This window comes from Phascolarctos cinereus, unplaced genomic scaffold (genome assembly GCF_003287225.1).
Source record: "Phascolarctos cinereus isolate Bilbo 61053 unplaced genomic scaffold, phaCin_HiC Scaffold_9;HRSCAF=440, whole genome shotgun sequence".
Lineage (NCBI taxonomy): Eukaryota > Metazoa > Chordata > Mammalia > Diprotodontia > Phascolarctidae > Phascolarctos > Phascolarctos cinereus.
The window spans coordinates 28,959,257-28,982,227 of NW_027556402.1; the positions used below are offsets into that span (position 1 = coordinate 28,959,257).

General features: G+C 38.8%; 1 protein-coding gene across 1 annotated transcript; it reads left to right on the forward strand.

Annotated features, from left to right (window-relative positions):
- The first annotated feature begins 572 nt into the window (after window positions 1-572).
- DMP1 (dentin matrix acidic phosphoprotein 1) lies at window positions 573-11,887 on the forward strand. Its single transcript, XM_020988262.2, has 4 exons — window positions 573-626; window positions 2,026-2,073; window positions 10,405-11,601; window positions 11,653-11,887. Exons 1-4 carry the CDS (start codon window positions 573-575, stop codon window positions 11,860-11,862), a joined length of 1,509 nt encoding a protein of 502 aa, XP_020843921.1. The 3' UTR covers window positions 11,863-11,887.
- Window positions 11,888-22,971: the final 11,084 nt, after the last annotated feature.

Genomic DNA, 22,971 nt, shown 5'->3' on the forward strand with positions numbered 1-22,971 from the left:
TAACTTGCACACCAAAATGGACATTAAAACTTGCTAGAACTGGGATACTTTATGTAAGTCTACTTAGTAGACTTATAAAAATTTGTAATAACATATAGTTTGTAATAACAAAGTGCATGCAACATCTGCTTCCAAATTAAAACAGAAACCCACCCACTTTTGTCTCTAAATTATCTCTGTGGTTCTAAAATTGGAGTCTGGAGTACCAGTGGCTTTTATGGGAAGAATAATGTTCATGAGTATATGCTTAGATTACATTAGTGGGGCTAGAATGAATTTGTTAAGAACTTGGTATAGTTTTCCTTGGTTGCATAATCCTTATGTAAGTGAAGAGTGTTGGATTTCTCATTTCCCATTTATTTATTTAAAAGAAAATGAAAACAGTACGTGGTGGCTCTTATTTCAAAATGTTCAGACTTTGAAACTTAACAGAATTTGTTACAAATGAGACTTTTAAAAGATGAAGTGTTTAGAATGTTAATGGTTTTTACATAATGACACATCTTATTATCCTAGATAGCGTATTCATGTACATTCTTCCTTATAGGTTGAAAGCATCTTAATTATCAATTATGAAGACCACTCTTCTGCTGATTTTCTTTTGGGGGTTCTCTTGTGCTCTTCCTGTAAGTAGAGATTTTCTGGCAGTTTCTGAATCAAGCCTTCCAAACATGCACCAAATTTTCACCAACCTGAACATAGACCATCAAACTTGCTCCATTTGGGTAAAATTAAAGATGCTTAATGAAAAGCTTCCATGTGTGATGCTTTCTGATTTGGGGGTGCGGGTGGCATTTATGGCATCTGTCCTTTGGTACAATGAGAGCTGGCCTGAAAATCACAAAAAAAACTAGGTTCAATCCTGCCTCTGATAGATTCTGGCTGGCTAATTCTGGGCAAGTGTCCAAGATAAGTCACAGACCTAATTTACATTGATAGAAGTTCCCTCACTGAGTGTTCCCATTCCAATAAAGTCATGGATCCAGTAACTATATGTATGAAGTATTAAATTAAATATATACATAATATAATATAATATGTGTAAATTATACATAATGTTTTTAAAGTACCATGTATTTACATATATGTGCATATATACACGTGTGTGTGCCCGTGCATGAAGCATTGTCTACTCAGGCTCCAGTCTCTGAAAGCCAGATATGTTACATTTCACCCTTCTCTGCAAGGTTTTCTAGTCCCCTTAAAGGGATTTAGGCTATTTGACATTGACTCTAGCTTCTACTCACGGTGTTCCTTCAATTGTAGAGGATGAATCTGCAATACACCAATTCCATTTACCCACTAACAGCCAAATAGCTTCCTTTGTAACTTTTACAAAGGAATATTTATTTCAAAGTTATAATCACAAAGATACAGAATCATTCCCCGGCACATGGGGCTTATTCCCTTTTCTATACCACCTCAGTTTCTGGGGAGGAGGAAAGGATTAGGTTCTTAGCTTAGTTCACTTTCTAGAGATCACAGTACTAAATTCCAAATCCAAAGCCCTTCTTAGGTTCAAGTCTTAGGCACCCTGGCTTCTCAGTTGGCCCAACTGGATTCCTCGCCCCAAAGTCACTCACCATGACTCAAATTCAGTTGTAGTGGGTATAACTACTTGTATCTGAAAATGAGAAAGATAAATGAAACAGAATGGAAACGGAAATACCCCAGGTCCATCTCTCTGAGCCATGAATTAAAAAAAAAAGAAGGAAAAGAAGATCTCCCTCCTTCCCAGTTTAGTTCATGACTCTTATGCTGTAGATGACCTCTGTGTGATTTTGGACACATTAGGAAAGAGCACACAGGAAAGAAAGCAAGACTGTCCCAATCTGGCAGTTTTTAAGAAGTAGCATCTTCCAACTACACAGCCAATGCAAGGAGGCTTATTCATCCCCATTTGGTAGTGGAATGCAGGGAAGTAGTCTGCCTCCGTGTTGGGTGGGTTGAGCATGCCATATATAACTAACCACCTCCCTGAAAAACTGTTCTGAATGTTTCACTGTGTGTTTTCCATTGATGTAGGTCACCAAATATCTAAACACAGATTCTGAGAGTTCTGAAGAATTGAAGGTAAGTTGAGCAGGATATGTTTCTAAATAATGACAATAGTAATAATAATAATAACTAGCATTTACATAGTGCCTACTATGTGCCAGGCACAGTGCTAAGTGCTTTGCAAATATTATTCCATTTGACCCTCCCAACAGTGCTGGGGGGTAGGTGCTATTATTATTTCTAATTTTACAGAAGAGGAAACTGAGACAAAGAGGTTAAGTTATTTTCCCAAGGTCACACAACTAGGAAGTTTTTGAAACATTTGAATGTTATAACTGGTATGAAAACTATTCTTTAGATGGTGACTAAATTGCTGGTTTAGTGATCATTAAGTATAGTAAGAGAAGCAAAATGTTTTGGTACATGAAGAGTCAGTCTTGCAGTCAGGAAGGTCTGGATTCAAGTAACGCCTTTGACATATAATCACCATATAACCTTGGGCAAGTCAACTTCTCAGTGACAGTGAAGGTGCTGATATTTATTTTCATGGCAAGTTTTCTTAACAAAAATTCTTCATACCTGTGGTCTTTAAAGTATAGCCCAGAAACCCTTGAGGGGCCATAGCTTGACCCCCAAAAAGAAAATGATTTAATCCCAAGGAATGTGAAATCAAAGAACAGGAAGATGAATCTCATCTCACCTTCTCAGTGATAGACAATCATGGGGTGCATCTCCAAAGAAATTCCCCTTTCTAGCTTCCCAAAGCCCCCACTAACTGCTCTGTTCTTCCACTATATAAGCTCCCTTCTCCCCCTTTCTGAATCGGGTCCTTTGAGGCCCTTATATCCTAACCAGGAACCCACAGCAGTAACTACATAAGTGCCATTGGGGAAATCATCTCTCCCCTTCCCTCAGCATACTCATTTTCTGCTCTCCAGATCACCTGGTAGGTTTGCAGGTACCCTTTGGAGATAAAATCTACGATTGGAGCTATGGTGGCCAGTAAGTGAGAATTCCATTCCTCACTTTCATTTGGGGTGGTATATCTCACAGGCATATATCTCACAGGATAAACAGGCATAGATGGGTTCATCTCAGATTTAGTTATATTATCTTTTCCCCAAAATCCACCCCTTTTCCAAACTTTCTTATTTCTGTTAAGGATACTACCAAACTTCTGGTTTATAAGATTGATGTCATCTTTAACCTTATTCACCCCACATATCCAATCAATAGTAAGTGTCAAGTGTTTGGTCTGAGGCCAGATTTGAACTCAGGTTCTCCTGACTTCAGGGCCAGCGCTCTATCCACCGCACCACCTAGCTGCCCCTAGCCTGTACAATTTCAATAACCTCCTAATTCTCTACCTCAAGTCCAACCTCTATACAGATGCCAAAATGATTTTTCCTAAAGTGCAGGTTTGACCATGTTACTTTGCTCCCCTATTCAGTAAAATTTAGCATCTCCCTATTGACTATAAGGTCAAATATTAATTTTTTCTATATCTCATCTTTTAAACATTTATCTTTTGTGTAAATTTTATAATGTTCATAGTTATTCACATGGTACTAATTTAATAATTTATAATTAAATTTATAAAGATTATTTATTTATTATGTAATATTTTATTTTTCCCCGTTACGTTAAAAATTTTTAAACTTTTTTTAATAAAAGTTGCCATTTCCAAATTTTAACCCTCCCTTTCTCCCCTTCCCCTCTCCAAAATGGTAAGCAATCCAATATAGTTTACATATGTGCAATCATGTAAAATATAATTAGTCCATATTAGTCATTTTATACATGGAGACTCAAATAAAAAAGAAGGAAAGACAGAAGACTGACAGAAAGAAAAAGAAAGAAAGGAAGGAAGGAAGGAAAAGAAAGTAAAAAATAACATGTTTCAGTCTGATTTCAGACAGTATCAGTCCTTTCTCTGGAGGAGGATAGCATGCTTCATCATGATTCCTTTCAGATTGTCTTGGATCATTGTATTGCTGAGAATAGCTAAGTCATTCACAATTCTTCATCATATAATATTGCTGTTACTGTGTACAACATTCTCCTGTTTGTGCTCACTTCACTATGCATCAGTCCATGTAAGTCTTTACGGCTTTTTCTGACATCATTCTGCTCTCATTTTTTATGGTACAATAATATTCCATCACAATCATATACCACAGCTTGTTTTGCTATTCCCCAATTAATGGACATCCTCTCCATTTTCAAGTCTTAGCCACCACAAAAAAGAGCTGCTATAAATATTTGTGTACTAATAAGTCCTTTTCCTTATAAAGATAATGTACAAGTAAAAACAACCACATTGGGGTCTATAATCAAAAATTTTTAAATGGATATAGGTGTGTAATCAATATAGTTTGGAGACATCTTTCCTACACCAATGAAATCAACGATCCAGACCCCCACCTCCCAAAGTACTATGTGCTAGGTACTAAGACACAAAGATGAGGCAATGCAATCATCTCCACCCCCAAGGAGCTTATATTCTGTTGGAGGATACAATATATGGCACCAGGGATAGAGTGCTGAATTTGGATTTAGAGGACCCTGGTTCACATTCCAATGCTTCCATTTACTACCTGTATGACCTTAGGCAATCACTCAGCCCCTCTGGGCCTCAGTTTCTTCATATGCAACATGAAAAGTTTTGACCAGATGACCTTAAAGTTAAGTTATGGTCAAATAAATATAAAGGGCATAGAATCAATCAACCAACAAGCAGTTATTAATGTGCACCTACTGTGTGCCCAGCAAAGTGGCAAAAATGAAATAGTTCTTGGCCTCAAGGACCTTACATTTTATTGAGGGAGACAACCTACAACATTTTTGCTGTTTGGTCATGTCCAACTCTTCACGACCCCACTTGGAGTTTTCTTGGCAAAGATACTGGAGTGGTTTGCTGTTTCCTTCTCCAGCTCATTTTATAGATGAGGAAACCAAGGCAAAGCAAGGTTAAGTGACTTGCCCAGGGACACACAGCTTGCGAGTGTCTGATGCCAGATTTGAACTCAGGAATATGAGTCTTCCTGACTTCATGTCTGGTACTCTATCCACTGTGTCACCTAGCTGTCCAAACCTACAAAGTAACAGTATCTATAATCTCCGCGGGAGAGCCTAGTCAAGCAGGTATTACAGAAATATGTAAAAATATGTAAAAAATAAGGGGCAGCTAGGTGGCACAGTGGATAGTGAACCAGACCTTCACTCTAGGAAAATAACTTTGGCAGCTATATGGAGGATTGATTGGAGAGGAGAGAGATGAGGCAGGGAGATCAATGATGGGGTTATTGTCCAAATGAGAGATGAGAAGGGCCGGAATCAGACCAAGACTCATCTGTAGATGAATGTTTACATATATGCAGAATATTGCTAAATCTTTCCTGTCATTGTCATTCAAAAAATAATATTAAGTGCAGAATAACTCTAGTAATGAATAAATACACGATTCTCCTTATTCTCCCTTGGACATCTATCCTCTCCACCCCTACTGTCTTCCTGTCAATGCCATACTACAATTGCCCGGAATCACATTCTGCCAGACAGCTCATACTCTCAATGTAACAAGGCACAGCTTAAGCCTTTCCCTTAGTGTTGTTGTGTGGTTTGTCCTTCATTCTTGAAGAAGACCATGACATCAGGAAGATGATGCTATGACCTGCAATTGATGTGGATTTAAGTGAGGCAGGGCTGTGCAAAGTCACCAGCCTCACTTTCTCCTCCAGAGCCATCTGGGTCCAGTGGCCAGATAGAGATCAAGACGACTGGAGATGGCCCAGGATACAGTGGGAGACCTTGGCCTTTTTAAGATAAGGTCTTCCCAGTTGTGCAGCCTTGGGGGTGTCATACAAGGAAGTAGGCTACATTCAGAGAGTGGTTGCTTCTGCCACACTTTAACAAATGTCTGGAATACAGCCTCTTTTCTTCTGCAACACAATGTCAGACGGTGGCAGGCTTAACACGTCTTGTGCACAGGAGGTGATTCATAAGGATTCGTTGAATTTAATTGATTAATAAGAAAATCCTTAAGTATCCTCACTTGGATTCTTCAGGAGTTCATCTTTCTGCCAGTGTCCATAACAGATCTGGTGATGCTCTGAATTCAATAGTGCACTATTAAATTCCATGTTGAAAATGGCTGCTTTAAGATTATATTACTTTAATGGAATTATTCTTGTTTCTTATCCTCCACTGTTTATTCAGTCTCTTAGGAATCTTTGTTTTAAAACCATGCCCTCACAATATTTCCAGATTATTCATGTAGCATGTAAGTTATTCATCAAGGGAGTAGCAAATCATCTAAAATTAATTCTAAATCTTTGTAGTGACAAAATCTTTATATAAAAGTAACTTAGTTTTTTTTTTCTTCCTCTTTCTTCAGGATCATTTGGCACCGACACCAGTTCTCTCCTTGGTAATTATCTCCTTCCTGTTATATTGACTCATGTTTCCCCCAAGCAATCTTTAGCACACCTTGAACCATTTCATGGCCTTGGGAAATATAATACACCTGAACCTTAAGCAATGGAGATGAGGTCCTTTTTCTATTTCCTATGACTGCTAAAAGGAAAAAAAAAGTAACTTGGAATTGTACTTCCCTTCTTTCAGGAGAGTAGTGAGTCATCAGAAGAAAGTAAAGATAGCTCAAAGGAACAGGTAATTAAATCTTTCCTAACATTTAAGTTATTTATGCATTGAAGGAAATGGTGATGACTTAAATTATATGGAAACTGTTCTAAATATAATTTTTTAAACCATGAAAAGTCAATAATTCTGAGTACCAAAAAGGGAAAAACAAGCCATTTCTGTCATTCTAACACATTTTGGTATTTTATTTTGAATGTTGGGTTGAGGATGGGGGAAGCAACCTATAGACTTTGACAGCCATAAGTTTCCTCCAATTAAAAATAGTTTTTAACAAATGGCTACTAATCTAGCTGTGGCAATATGATAGATGAGTTCAGAAAAGTGATGGAACATTGGATCACCCTAAAATTGTTTACTTTATAATTGGGATCAGGATGGATCAAGTAAGGAAAGCCCTCTGGGTCAAAGTGGAATGGCTTCTGAGACAGGAGACAATGGCAACCATATGTGAGGAAGAAAGAGGGGAATAGGAAAGCAAAAGAAAGCAAATGGCACCTAATTAATGAGGCTGTAAAGGAAATCACCCGAGAATAGGGAGTCATGCAAGGCTTCAGCTTTCCTCCCTGACAGACAGTCACCCATCAGGACAATGGCGCACCACCAGGGCAGGATTTTCTGGAGAATAAACCTGCCAGAGAATGGGCAGCAAGGTGGTGGAGATTATGACTAAAGAAGTAAATAATAATAAGTTCTCTGGGAGTGGAAGTTCTAGGCATTGTATATAAAGGCAAAAATGAAATCATCCCTACTCTCAGGGACTTATATTTTATTTCTCATCAGGAGAAATATATTCAATTATATATAAAATATTTTTCTTTGGATCAGACCTATCATTTCACTGATGTTATAGAGAATGTCCAATGATGCAACTCTTTACCAATATATATTCACACTTGCTATAACTTAAAGTCTTAATGAGTTTTGTATAGCCCTTACAAGTCGAGCAAGTTGGAAGGAACCTCAGAGACCCCTTGGTTTTACAGGGGAGAAAACTGAAGCCCAGAGAGGTTAAGCTGCTTACTGAGGGTCACAAAGCCAAGTGAATCCAGTTTTCTATCCACAATGTTAGGCTGGTTCTAATTCAAAAAATAAATACCAAGTAAAGTAACTTCTGGGGTGAGGTATTCCTGGCCAGGTGGTTTAGGAAAGGCTTCATGGTGACACTTGGGCTGAGTTTTGAAAGAAGTTTTGGATTCCAAGACGTGGAGCAAAGCAGGGGACATGTTCTAGGCTTGGGGATAGCTCATGCGAGGGCCCTGTTGTTGCTGCTTCTGTTTAAATGTTGTCGTGTCCGACTCTGTGACCCTGTGGACCACACTGTCTGTGGGGTTTTCTTGGCAATGATACTGGAGTGGTTTGCCATTTCCTTCTCCAGTGGGTCACTTTTTTGTCAGAACTCTCCACTATGACCTTTCCATCTTGGGTAACTGCATGAGATAGCTCATAGTTTCATTCAGCTTCTCAGTGATCCAGGAGGGGATGCAAAGACGTAGAAATGGGAAATGATGTGTGTGAAGAAGAGCAAGGTGACAAGCTTGGCTCAAACTTTAGAGTTTACAAAGGGCAGCCTAGAAAAGTACTATCTTCCCCTTTATGGCTCTCAGTTTCCTCATATGTAAAATATGGAGGTTAGACTAGATTACTGCTAAGGCCCTTTTCTGTGTCAATATTCTATAACATCCGCTGCTACTTGTGACACAGATTATTCTGCTAATGCTAGAGAATTATTGCCTATTGCTCCATTGTGAAATAACTACAACTTTGGAAATGCTCCCAAAATATTTCAGAAAGCACAAATGGAAGGATATCTTCACTTCCTAATGTATCCAAGACTTTTAAATTCATTATCTGAGGGTCATGTTTAAAGGAGAGATACTTTTGGAGTTTGGAGTCCTAGGATCCAACTTAAAATCCTGCCTCTGGCTATCACGTGACTTTTAGCAAGTCACTTAGCCTCTCAAATAATCAGTTTTCTCATCTGTGAGGTGAAGGAGGAGGGATGAATTAGCTGGTCTCTAAGGTTCCCTCTGATTTTAGATCTACGACCAATGAACACAGCCTTAGTGTGAAGAATGCTGGAAACCAGGGTTCCAATAAATAGGGAAGAGAGATTATACTGGAGCCTCAGCAGTTGACTGATCAGTGGAGAAGCCAGGAAAAGGTTTTTCAGAGCCCAGTGAGTTCCGAGTGGTCCACCTTGCCTTAGTTTCTTAGAAGGCTTATTTGTCCCCTTGATGGCCAGCTTTGTGACATACTTGGCGTAAAATGGAATCTGACATTGCCCATCTGGTGATGTGAGAGATCTTAGTTCCACGCTGCATTTTTCAGGACTGAAAAATACGATCTGCTGAAGCTTATTTCTACAAGCAGTAGCTGTCAATACTAATGACCAGAGGGACAGGAAGTGTGGTATAGTGCAAAGAGTAATTGCCTTTGGCCTGGATCCTGGAGACCTGAGTTCAAAACCTGACTTTGACACTTACTAATTGTTTGACTATGTCAAACACACACACACATATATGTGTGTATGTATACATGTACTCAGGAAATAAGTGACACATATATTTATGTATATACAAACATATGCAACACATAAATATATGCCACATATAAGCATATAAACATATGTTCTATATGTTTATATATATATATAAAACATGCATGTCACTTAATTTCCCAAATCTCAATTTCCATTTTTTGTAAAACTGGGATAATAATAATTTAACACCTTTACTTCATAGGGTTTTCATGAAGAATATGCTTTGTAATGTGCTATTTGAATGGGTTATTCCATGAGAACACTACTGATGCTTTTATTTAATAAACGGTAGTTTCAACCTCCTCCCCCACCAAAGTTTTTCTTTCCTATGGCTACTTCCAAGTACAAGTGTGCTCACTATATGTCAAGCCTTATGGTAGGCGATTGGTATGTAAAGACGAAAATGAAAGAATCCCTGCCCTCAAGGAAATTGTATTCTATTGAGAGAGACAATAGGTACACATATACAAAATGTCTGCAAAATAAACAGGTAATGAGGTGTTGGCACCAGCATGGGGAGGCATCAGGAAATGACTCAGAGGAGGTTACCTTTTGAGGGGAGCTTTTGAAGGAAGCTAGAACCACTAAGAAGTGGTAAGGAAGCACATTCCAGGTGGGGAGACAAGAAGCACAGTTGGCATAAAGACACAGAGAGGGAATTCTTTTTCCTTACAAAACAATTTTTTGCTTCACAAAATGATTAACTGAAAAGTTTCTCTAAAGAATAAGTTTCCCTAATGTAGCTATAATGCAATGTGTGGAGAAAAAAAAGTTCTGGATCTGGAGTCATGCAACCTGGATTCAGATCCCAACTCTGCTACTTGTCTTAGACATGTGTCTCTGGGTCAGTCACCCCAACTTTTCTGTGCTTCGGTTTCCTCATCTGTGAAATAACAGGGTTGGATTAATGTTGTTTAAGGTCCCTTCCAACCCTAAATCTATGAAACCAGGATAGAAATCAGGCATTTAATTTCCACACAGCTTTTTCAGGATTTTGGATATTATAAAAAGTGACAAAATGGTAGATGTCTTTTTCCTATTCTCTCATAAGTATGTAGTGAAAATGCTAAGGGATAGTGATATGGCCATGAGTGAAAATAAGGAAGAAGGCAGAAAGAGGAGTAGGGGTCTAGAAAACCCACCAATTAGATGAGTGGCTTCTGAATTATTGTAAGCTAACTGTAGCTCTTGATTTCTCCACGTAGACAAATGAGGACAAGATGGACTATAGTGATAGTATTGAATCAAAGGAAGACTTGGCCCTTAATGATCAAGAGACTGTTTATAGACTATCTGATAGCTCCTTTAAGAGTGGAATAAAAGATGATGATAAGAATGATGATGAAGATGACAGTGGAGATGACACTTTTGTTGATGTAGACAATGGCCAGGGGTCCATGGAAAGGCATCAACAGGAAGGTGAAAACACCTGGCCTGGAAGTGATGATGATTCCGACAGCACTCTACACAAGGAAGATAGTGCTGCCGATGGGGAAGGTGCCAGTCACCATGCTGTCAGTCATGAAAGCAGTCATCATGACAGCAGAAGCCTTGAAGAAGAGGAGAATGAAAGTCATAAGGTGGGAGTCCATGACAGCGACAGTGATGAGTACACTGTGGGAGTAGGAAGTAAACAAAGCTACAGCAATTCCAGAGATGATTCTTCATTTGATGATGAAGGAATGCAAGGCGATGATGCAGACACCATTGGGAGCAAGGAAGGTAATTCCAGAATGATCCGTTACAGCGTCCATTCAAAGAGAAAGATTCACAAGACAAGAGGTCAGGATGGGAATAGACAAGATTCATTGAATGTGAGCCATTTGGTGGGGCAGCTTGACAGGAACTCCTTCCAAAAGGCACGCATCTCAAAGGAGGATGACTGGGATGAAAACAACGATAGCAACACCGTGGAAGAAGCCACGAGTGATTCCACAGAAAAGAGCCAATCCCATGAAAACAGTCGATCCCGTGAAAACAGCCGATCCCATGAAAACAGCAAAAGCAAATCCCGAGAAGAAAGCAGCAGTCAGTCTCAGGAAGACAGCCAAAATGTGCAGGATCTCAGCAGTGAGTCCAGACACGACAATGACAATTCTCATGAAAAACAAAGTAAATCCCAGGAAGAGAATGAAAATATTTCACGGGGTGATAACCCTGACTCTGATAGAAAGACTGTTGGTCTATCTGAAGTTAATAAGGAAGACAGTAGTAATTCCTCTGAAGACAGCAATCTAACCACATCCTCCAAATCAGATAGCGAATCTAGAGAGGAACAAAGTGACAGTGAATCTAACGAGAGTGTGACCACCTCAGAGGAAAGCAAAGAGTCAACTGAGGATGAAGACAGCTCCAGCCAGGAAAGTTTCCAGTCTCAGAGCTCATCCGTGGAGAGCCAAAGTGTCTCCAGGGAGGACAGTGGGGAAAGCAGTTCTGAACAGCTACAAGGAGAGGGAAATACTCAATCTGAAGAAGATGCCAGAGCATTTCAGGAAAACAGTAAGCTTAAAGAAAATGTGAATTCTCATGAAAGTCAATCAGTTAGTGATGAAGAGAGCCTGTCCAGAAGCATCGAGGTAGAAAGTAGAAAGCTGGTAGTTGACAGTTATCATAACCGACCCACTGGAGACCATGATGACAATGACTGCCAAGATGGCTATTAGCATTAGCTCAAAAGTATATTTTTGTAAAAAGGAGGGAGAGGGAGAAGAAAATAGGGGTGCTTTGATTTATTCATCCTACCAAGCTTAGGATGACCTGAATTTATTTCTTTTGGAAGATAATTAATGGGACACCATAGTCATTTGTAGGGAATTACTCTTCCATCGAAGTTCACAGAATGTGAAATGGCTCGAAGACACACTTATCTGTGATAGTAGAAAACACAAAAGGATTTTGTGTCATAGCTTTATAACTTGCGTTTTGAAGAAATACCATAAGATCAGGATTCTTTCATAAGTGAGTTTTAAGTGATTAAATATTTGGTTGGAGAATACATTAAAAAATTCTAGGATAGCTGTGTTTTGGTTTAATGAACAAAACTTTCTGTCAACCATTTTCTCCTTTTCAATGGTTCTCTGTAAAACATCAATGTTAAAAGGAGTTATTCTGGACCACTGGCGTGTGGGAATGGGCTATGAGAGTTCCTAAGATTCCCTTTTATTTGTTAAATTATGTATTTAACATAATTTGAGCTTCTGTTCCTTAATTTGGATTATGTGCAATGCCAGAATTGAAACTCTGTGACCAGCTGTAACTTTTGCTCATAGCAAATAAAAGCTGTGTATATAGACTCTAACTGAACTTGTTATGTACACTTTGGAATGTTACCTCGACACAGGATATATTTAATGTTTTGTAATAAAGGTAATAATATCCAGAAAAGGTGTATGCTGTACCTTTTTGACACTGATGATTATCCACATGTTTTTAATTTAATGAAACCCTTTGTTCTCCTCCCTTTTCAAACAATAGTTACTAATTGTTAATAATAACAATTATTACTAATTAATAATTACAATAGTTTCTATTCTCACACAAAAAATTTTCACTTAAATTCAGACAATAATTTGTTGTTTTCATTTCACAAACAATTGTGCCTTTTCACTAATTTTTAAATAACTTCCATTCTATTGCTGTCACTGACTAGAAGAATAAAATAAAATGTTAACTTATTTTATATCAGAGCATACAGGTTGATATAGGGACAGATTTCTAACCCATAGCTCCTGACATTGTCTTCTAGGACTTCATTTGTATTGGATCTCTGAACTATACCCCACCCCCTTTTTGTCTCTTTGGAGGTAATCATTTCAGCTTTAAAAAAAAGCACTAAAAACTTATTTTTATCAGCCCCATCATTATCATTATAGTCTGTGACTCAGATTCTAAAATTTCAGGGAAGCCCAGATTTAGTACTTTATTACATCACCCTGACTACATTGTCTTAATAGGAAGGATTACATACCAAAAATGTTATCAGAATTGAAGGTTTAAAATAATTTAAATTAAATAGAGGAAAACAGCTAGTTCAGAAACAAAACATCATAACTTTCCAGTCTGATTCTTTTGACTATTCCCTAAAAACCAAAGGTTACAACAAATAGAATCATCTCAGAGTGTATAAGGAGAATAATTTCTCTCCTTCAGATTTCTCCTCTCACCCGTTAAATGTGACTTGTCTCTTAGGGTTCTGTCCCTCAATGTTTCTTTTCTCTACACTCTCTCACTTAGGCAGAGTGAGATAGTGGATAGTATTGGACCTTGGACACTTACTAAGTGATTATGAGTCAGTTAACTTTGAGCCTGAACTGACTCATCTGTAAAATGGGGAGAAGCATGCACTCCAGAATTGCTGTGAAACTAAGATGAGGTCAAGTATGTCAGGTGCTTCACACATTTTAAAGGACTATATAAATACCAATGATTATTATTGATGATCTCATCTACTCCCACAAATATTTGAGAGTATCAATTCCCTTTGAGTCTTTTAGAACATCGGATCCCAAGGCGATAATGATACTTTCATTTTTGATCCTATGCTCTCTCTCTCTCTGTACCCATATCAGAGCAGTTAATACTTTCTTGACTTGCCCTGATAACACTATCCAATAAACATGGGAATTACTTGGTATTTTATATGTATTTTTATGCTGAGTTAAAGATGCGAAAGAAATTTTTCTGTAACACATTGTTATTAACATAAGAAATTTAATATTAATTATTCACTTTGATGAGGGAGCAGGGTCAAGATTTGTGATTTTGTTGGTATAGGGAATGCCTGATAACGAAACCAGAAACTGTTCTACAATTATTACGTTAGAGAGTTCCTGGGGATTCATTCTATGAGGTTCACTAGCTTGTTCAAGTTCACACATCCGGTATGTGGATTCCAGAGGCAGGATTCAAACTCAGGTCTTTGAAGTTAACTCTGAAGTTAACTTGCTAGCTACTATACCATACTGCCTCTCATCACCTCCACATAACTCTTAAATTATATGTTACATATATAATATGTATTAATATCAGAATATAACTATAACTGTATATTTATATAGGAATTTAAATACACATGCAATAGATATATGTACATGCAAGCACACACATATGTGCATCTATTGCAGTATGCAGATTATATATGCATATTTAATTTGTGTGTATATGTGCAGATGCATGCATGTGTGCATTATATGTATCCATGTATTGTGTGTATACATACATATACACATACCTAATACCAACTCCATACCAGAGTTCCAGCTATTTCCAAGTACATGCTGCATGTCTGACACCCTAAACTCAGTATACCCCAGATTGAATTCTTTATCTGCCCTCTTGCCCACCTGTCTCTATTTTGGTTCATGATAATGTAAGTCCAGTTATCCAGGCTTGAAATCTTGGAGGGCATATTTCCCTCTCCATTACTTTCCACAGCTCCTCATTTACCAAGTCGCCCTGAATTATTTCTTCCATTGATTTCTTTCCTACTCCCATTATCTCTCTGTTCAAGTGCTCATCTCTTTTTGTCTGGACTGTTATAATAATTTCTTCCTTGGTCTTCTTGTCCTTATTCTTCCCTCGGATGAAGCTATTTAATAAGACATAATCCTTGCCCTCATGGAGCGGATGATAGTTCACATTTATATAGTGCATTAAAATTCACAATGCACTTTTCTCAGAACAGCCTTTGATAGATTAAGTATCATTTTACCCATTTTTACAGAAGAGGAAACTGAAGTTTGAAAAGTTCTCACAGCTATGAACTGTTACAGCTGAGTTTTAGATCCAGATCCTCCCTCCCTCCATTTCTTTTTCACTCCCTCCTTCATCCTTCTCTCCTTCCCTCCCTTCCTTCCTTCCTTTCTTCTCCTCCCTCCCTCCTTTCATTTCTTTCTCACTCTCTTTCTTCTCTCTCTCCCTCCTTCTCACCTCTCTTCCTTCTTTCATTCCCTCCTCCCTCCCTTTCTTCCTCTCTCCTTTCCTCCTTCCTTCTTTCCTCCCTCCTTCTCTCCTTTATTCCTCCCTCCTTTCATTCCCTCCTCCCTCCCTCCCTCTCTTCCTCCCTCCCTCCCTCTTTTCTCTCTCCAGGCAGCCCCTCAGAGGCTTTCTTCGCTGCCCTCAGGGCGCTCTTCCTGTCTCCCTCCCCCACGGTCCTGCCTGGACCAGCAGGTCACGGCACTGCGCATCATTTTCACTTCTAGATTAATTCCTCAGGGCTCAGGGAGATACTCCCGGAGGTCCAGCCTCTGAGAGGAGCCAGCCTTCGCCTCCGCCTCCAGCCCCACCCCCTCCCTCCCTCCGTCAGCCCCACCCCCCTCCCCTGGCCCGCGGCGGCCGCAGACAGCCGCCAGGGGGCGCCAGGGCTCCTTCCTCCCTCCTGGGCTCTGTACCTCTTTTACTGCTGAGGTTGCAGTCATCTCCTTGGCTTTCACACCACGTTTGAATCACCGCTCCCCAAATAATTTTCAATTAAATTTCGGTTTAACCTTGCTTTTCCACCGTATATGAGTGAAACTGATTTTTTTAAAATGCAGATATAAGACTATATATATATATATATACATATATATATATATATATATATATATATATATATATCCCTGCTAAATATCATCTTGAAAAAAAGCCTGATATTATAGACTGTCAAGCTGTTTTGAATACTCTCACCCCCTTTATTAGCAACCTCTCCCAGCCTGGTGGCATTTGCAGATGTGATAAGCATGAATTTATGGAAACCATAAATAAAAATGTCAAACTGCACAGGGGGTTGTACAGATGTCTAGGACGATTCACTCCAAGTTAACGCTGGAAGATTAATGTCTGTTATTAATATCTTCTCATTACTGAGTTCAGAATTTATGTAATTCTGCTAGCCTACATCTCTCCATATTTTCCCCCAAATTCCGTGAGCAACCTAGCTAAATGCTTCGGTAGGATGCTGGCATATTAAATCTACAGTTATACAGTAATCTAGAAGCCTATTTTGATGTGAAAAATAGAAATTACATTACTGTATTACAACCCATTCTTGATGAGGCTATAGTAGCTTTTTATGAACATTCCTTCCTTTTTTTTTGGCTTGATTTTTTAAAAATCTAAACTTAACAAAAGCCAAATGAAATGGACATTTCCATTGTATATGGTAGAATAGATAATGAGCATTGTAGAAGCTACTAAGAATATTTATTATGCACAACTTCTTTTGTGTTAAAATATATATAATACATTCAATACCTAGCTGACTCAGTGGATAGAGTGTTGGACCTGGAGTCAGAAAGATTGGAGTTCAACTCCTGCCCCAGTCCATTTACTAACTGTATGACCCTGGCCAAGTCATTTTACCTATTGCCTCAGTTTTCTCATATGTAAGATGAAGTGAGGGAGGATAGTAAAATAACTTACCTCACAGAGCTGTTATCAGCATCAAATGAGATAATATATAAAGTACTTCGCAAATCTTAAAGTGCTATGTAAATGGTGTCCTGCTTGTCTGTGATTTTTTTCAGGTTTTTTTCCTATACATTTAAAAAATGTTTCAATGACCCTCTTCTCTCCCTTCCTTCCTTCCCCTCTTCCTTCCTTCCTTCCTTCCTTCCTTCCTTCCTTCCTTCCTTCCTTCCTTCCTTCCTTCCTTCCTTCCTTCCTTCCTTCCTTCCTTCCTTCCTTCCTTCTTCTCTTCCTTCCTTCCTTCTTCCCTTCCTTCCTTCCTTCCTTCCTTCCTTCCTTCCTTCCTTCCTTCCTTCCTTCCTTCTTCTCTTCCCTCCTTCCGTCTTCTCTTCCTTCCTTCCTTCCTTCCTTCCTTCCTTCCTTCCTTCCTTCCTTCCTTCCTTCCTTCCTTCCTTCTTCTTCTCTTCCTTCCTTCCTTCCTTCCTTCCTTCCTTCCTTCCTTCCTTCCTTCTTCTCTTCCTTCTTCCTTCTTCCTTCCTTCCTTCCTTCCTTCCTTCCTTCCTTCCTTCCTTCCTTCCCTCCTTCCTTCTTCTCTTCCCTCCTTCTGTCTTCTCTTCCTTCCTTCCTTCCTTCCTTCCTTCCTTCCTTCCTTCCTTCCTTCCTTCCTTCCTTCTTCTCTTCCTTCCTTCCTTCCTTCCTTCCTTCCTTCCTTCCTTCCTTCTTCCTTCCTTCCTTCCTTCCTTCCTTCCTTCCTTCCTTCTTCTCTTCCTTCCTTCCTTCCTTCCTTCTTCTTCCTTCCTTCCTTCTTCCTTCTTCCTTCCTTCCTTCCTTCCTTCCTTCCTTCTTCTCTTCCTTCCTTCCTTCCTTCCTTCCTTCCTTCCTTCCTTCCTTCCTTCCTTCCTTCCTTCCTTCCTTCCTTCCTTCCTTCCTTCTTCTCTTCCTTCCTTCCTTCCTTCCTTCCTTCCTTCCTTCCTTCTTCCTTCCTTCCTTCCTTCCTTCCTTCCTTCCTTCCTTCCTTCCTTCCTTCCTTCCTCTAAGCATAAGTCTGATCATGTCAATCCCCCTACTCAGTAAATTCCAGTGGTTCCCTGTTATGTGCAGGATCGAATATAAAATCTATTATTTGGCTTCCAAGGGCCTTCACAACCTGAGCCATTCCTGCCAGTCTATGCTAGTTCCCAGTTTACTCACACTTTACTCCCCTCGGGTACTCTTCAGTCTAGTGACGCTGGTATTTTTGATCGTGATATTCCTCACGCAGGACACCCTCTCTCCTAACTCTGTTCATGTTCACTTTGTCCCCTTTGTCTAGAAAGCTGTTGCAATAATCCAAATGTGAGGTGTTGAGGGCCTGTACCAGAGTGGTGTCTGTGTAAGTGGAGAACAGGTTATGAATATGAAAGATATGGCAAAACTAGGAATGATATGACTTAGCAACAGACAAGCTGCAAATGTTTTTCCCAGTTATAAAGTTGTTTGTCTTTACAATGTTGTTGTTACTACACAAATTATATTACTGGTTCTGCTCACTTTGTATTAGTTCATAAAAGTCTTTCCAGTTTTCTCTGAAATCATTCTCTTCATCATTTTTCATGGCAAAATAATATTCCATTACATTTATACATCATAATTTGTTCAGACACTTCCCAATTTGTACAGAATCCCTCCAGTTCTTTGCTCTAAATAGTTTGTTTCGGTAAATATGCATCTTTTCCCCCTAACTGTGATCTCTTTGGAGTATAGACTCTTGGTGATTTTATGAAGTCAAAGAACATGCACAGCTTAGCAAATTTTTGGTACAATTCCAAATTGCTTTCCAGAATAACTAGACCAATTAATATGTTGACAGGAAAATTCTTTCACCCTGATCAATGAAGCAAAACTCAAGACAAAGGGAATTAAAAAGAGTTTATTAGAGGTACATCAGGGTAGCAACATGTTGATGGGCTGATCACTTGGAGATCGGTGATGGCTTCGAGGTTGGTAACTTTCATAATGAAATAAAGACGATTGAGATGGGTCAACATCAAAAAAGAGATTGGGCTCTGGCATTTTAGTTCCTCCCCCCGGTTGCAAGTACATGACAATTTGCAGGTGGGGGTAACGATGTCACAGGCAGGGGTGTGGAACAAAGAGCAGGTGCTACAAATGCTGCGAATTGGTTGTCAGCTTCTCCAAACAGACCCTTCCCCATCACTGATCGATAAGGGGGGCTGGGGAACAGCGGGTCATTGAGTCAACATAACTTTTTTTTCTTTTTTTCGGTTGGGCAATGGGGGTTAAGTGACTCGCCCAAGGTCACACCTAGTAAGTATTATGTGTCTGAGGTCGGACTTGAACTTAGGTCTTCCTGAATCCAGGGGCAGTGCTCTATCCACTGCACCACCTAGCTGCCCCGATTCAACATAACTGTCAATACAGACTGTTCTCTGGAAGGTCAAATACTGAGCTGAAGTATTTGACCTTCCAGAGAATAGTCTGAATTAATTTAAATACTGACTGATTTGATCTTTTTGCTGTCCGAGGGGCTCTCAAAAGTCTTCTACAACACCACAATTTGAAAGCACTGATTTTGCAGCACTGAGCTTTCCTTACAATCCAACTGTCACAGCAATGCATTGCTGCGGAAAAAAATCATAGTTTTGAGTATAAAGACGTTTGTGGGCGAGGTGATATCTCCACTTTTTAGTATGCTGTCCAGGTTTCTCATAACTTTCCTTTCAAGATGCAAGTGCCTTTTAATTTCATGATCACAGTTACCATCTGCAATGATCTTTGAGCCCAAGAATATAAAATCTGACAATGCTTCCATTTCTTCTGCCTCTATTTGCCAGGAAGTGATGGGACCAGTTGCCAAGATCTTACTTTTTTTGAAGCCAGCTTTTACACTCTCCTCTCTCCTCATTGAGAAGCTTCTTGATTTTTTTCCCCCTTTTTTCTTTCAGAGTGGTATCACCTGCATAACTGAGATTGTTGCTATTTCTCCTGACAACCTTAAGTTTGGCTTTTGATTCACTCCACCTGGCATTTCACATAACGTACTCTGCATGTAAATTAAATACATAAGGTAACGATTTATAGCCTTGTCATATTCCTTTTCTGATCTTAAACTAACCAGTTGCTCCGTGTTCAGTTCTAACTGTTGCTTCTTGGCCCTGCCTACAGGTTCCTTGGGAGACAAATAAGATGATTTGGTACTCCCATCTCTTTGAGGACCTGTACAATATTGCAAACCTCTGTATGTAGTTCTTCAGGGACTCTAGTTACCAGATCTAATCCCTTAAATCTATTTATCACTTCTACTTCATATTCATGAGGGATGTCATTTAGGCCAGACTTACACTGTCTGATGAGTTTCCCTACTTTCATCAAATTGAGTCTGAAATCTGCAATAAGAAGCTCATGATGTGAGCCACAGAGCTCCAGGATTTTTGTTTTGTTTTGTTTTAAACTGACTATATAGAGTTTCTCCACCTTTGGCTGCAAAGTACGTAATCAACCTGATTTTGATGTTAGCTATCTGGTGATGTCATGTTTAGAGTCAGTTGCCTTTTGGATTATTGAAAAAGAGTGCTATGATCAGTGAGTTATCTTGACAACTGCCCTGCTTCATTTTGTATTCCAAAGCCAAATTTGCCTGTTTTTCCAATTCTCTTTTGATTTCCTACTTTAGCATTCCAATTCTCTTTGATGAATGTGACATCTTCTGTTGGTATTATTTCTAGAAGATGTTGCAGTTTCTTCATAGAACTGATCAACTTTGGCCTCTCTGGTTGGACCATAGACTTGTATTGCTGTGATGTTCACTAGTTTGCCTTGGATTTGAACAGATACCATTCTGTAATTTTCAAGATTATGTCCCAAGCACCGCTTTTCTTACCTTTTTATTGACTATGAGGACTACTTTTCTTTCTTCTACTCCATTTCTTTTAAGAAATTTTCTTGACCACGGTAGTATATGTAATGACCACCCGAATTCAATTCACCCATTTCTGTCCACTAAAGTTCACACACAGCCAAGATGCTGATGTTTAATCTTTCCATCTCCTGTTTGACCACATCCAACTTACCTTGGTTCATAAATCTTACATTCTAGGTTTCTGTGCGATATTGATCTTTACAGTATTGGATTTTCCTTTCATCACCAAGTACATCCACAGCTAAGCTTCCTTTTGGCTTGGCCCAGCTGCTTCGTTAGTACTGGAGCTACTCATTGTCCTACACTCTTTCCCAAAAGCGTATTTGATACCATTTGACCTGAGGGACTCATCTTCTAGTATCACATTTTTTATAATTTTGATACTGTCCATGAAATTTTTCTGACTTTTTGTCAGAACTCTTCACCATGACCTGTTCACCTGAGGGAACTTTGCACTGCATGGTTCTTAGTTTCATCGAGATATGCAAGTCCCTTCCTCCATGACAAGGCAGTGATCCAGGAAGGGTGAAGCACAATAGTGTTCCATCACATTCATGTACCATGGTTTGTTTAGTTATTCCCTAATTGATAAAGACTGTATTAGTTTCCAGTTCTTTGTCACTTTAAAAAGAGCGGCTATAAATATTTTTGTACATATAAGACCATTTCCTCTTCAATCTCTTTGCAGTTTAAGTTAATAGTGATATTGCTATGTCAAATGAAATAGGCATAACATAACATTTTGGGCTTTCTAGAATGTCTGGATCAATTCACAGTTATATGAAGAGTACATCAATGTGCCCATTTTTACACTCCAACATTTGCAAATTTTTGGCTTTTCACAATTTTGCTAATCTGATAGGCATGAAATAAAATTTTAGTGTTGCCTTAATTTACATTCCTTTAATTATTAATGACTTGAATAATTTTTTTATAATATGACTATAAATAGCTTGGATTTTTTTCCATTAAGAACTCACTGTTCATCTTTGACAATTTATCATTTGGTCAGTAATGTGTATTCTTATAAATTTGAAGTTCTTTTTATATCTTGGAGATGGGCACTCTTATCAAAGAAGCTTACTACAAAGACTTTCCCCCAGTTAACTATTTCTCTTCTAATCTTAGCTGTAATTGGTCCATTTATTCAAAACCTTTTTAATTTTATATAATCATAATTGTCCATTTTATCTTCTGTGTCCTTTAACCTTTGGACAGGAACTCTTTCCCTAGAGTACATCTGAAAGATATTTCTTTGATTTGTACATGATGGTGCTCTTTACGTTGAGGTCATATATTCATTTAAAGGTTCTCTCAGCAAACTATGATGCAAGGTGTTGGCCTAAACTTAATTTCTAGGGGCAGCTGGGTGGTGCGGCAGATAGAGGACTGACCCTGGATTCAGGAGGACTTGAGTTCAAATCCGGCCTCAGACACAAAACACTTACGAGCTGTGTGACCCTGGGCAAGTCACTTAACCCCATGGCCTAGCCAAAAGAATAAAAATAAAACAAAATAAACTTAATTTCTTCCAGACTTCTATCCTGTTTCCCCAGCAAGTTTTATCAAATAGTTAGTCCTTAACCAGTAAATGGAATCTTTGGGTTTCTTACATATTAATCTGCTTTTTTTTTTGTTTTGTTTCAGTATGTTGTATAGCTAAATTGCACCACGGATAGACCATTGTATCTTTTTTTAAACCAAGACCAAATTATTTTGATGATTATCGTTATGTAGGATAGCTTGAGATTTGATATCATTATGCTCCCTTTCCATTTTCATTATGTTCCGTTTTCATTATACTCACTTTTAAAATGATTTGCATGAGATTTTTGGCCTTTTCTCCTCTAGGGAATTTTTGTTGTTAGTTGTTTTTTTTTGTTTTTTGTTCTTGGCTAGGCAATGGGGTTAAGTGACTTGCCCAGGGTCACACAGCTAGTAAGTGTTATGTGTCTGAGGTCAGATTTGAACTCAAGTCCTCCTGAATCCAGGGCCGGTGCTCTATCCACTGTGCCGCCTAGCTGCCCAGTTTTTCTAGGTCTGTAAAGTAATCTTTTAGTGCTTTAGTTGAATGAGTAAATTAATTTAGGCAGCATTGTCATTTTTATTATATTGACTCAGCCAGCATTGGAGTAAAAACCAGTTATGTAGGTGTGTCTTTATTTTCTTAGTGTTCTGTAGTTATATTCAAATCCTTCTTGTTAGATCTCACTAGGTGTACACATTCTGTAGTTATTTTCCATGGAATTTTCTTGTTTTTCTACCATATTTAGTCGATTACATGTAGCAATACTGATGATTATGTGGATTTATGCCATATCCTGCCACTTTGGTGAAATTATTGACTCAGTTTTTTAGTTGACTCTCTAGGGTTTTCTAGTATGCCATGTTTGGACCCGTTCACAACTTTACTAATAGTGCATTAGCGTCCCTTTTTCTCCCCCCACCTCCCCTCCAGCGCTGGTCA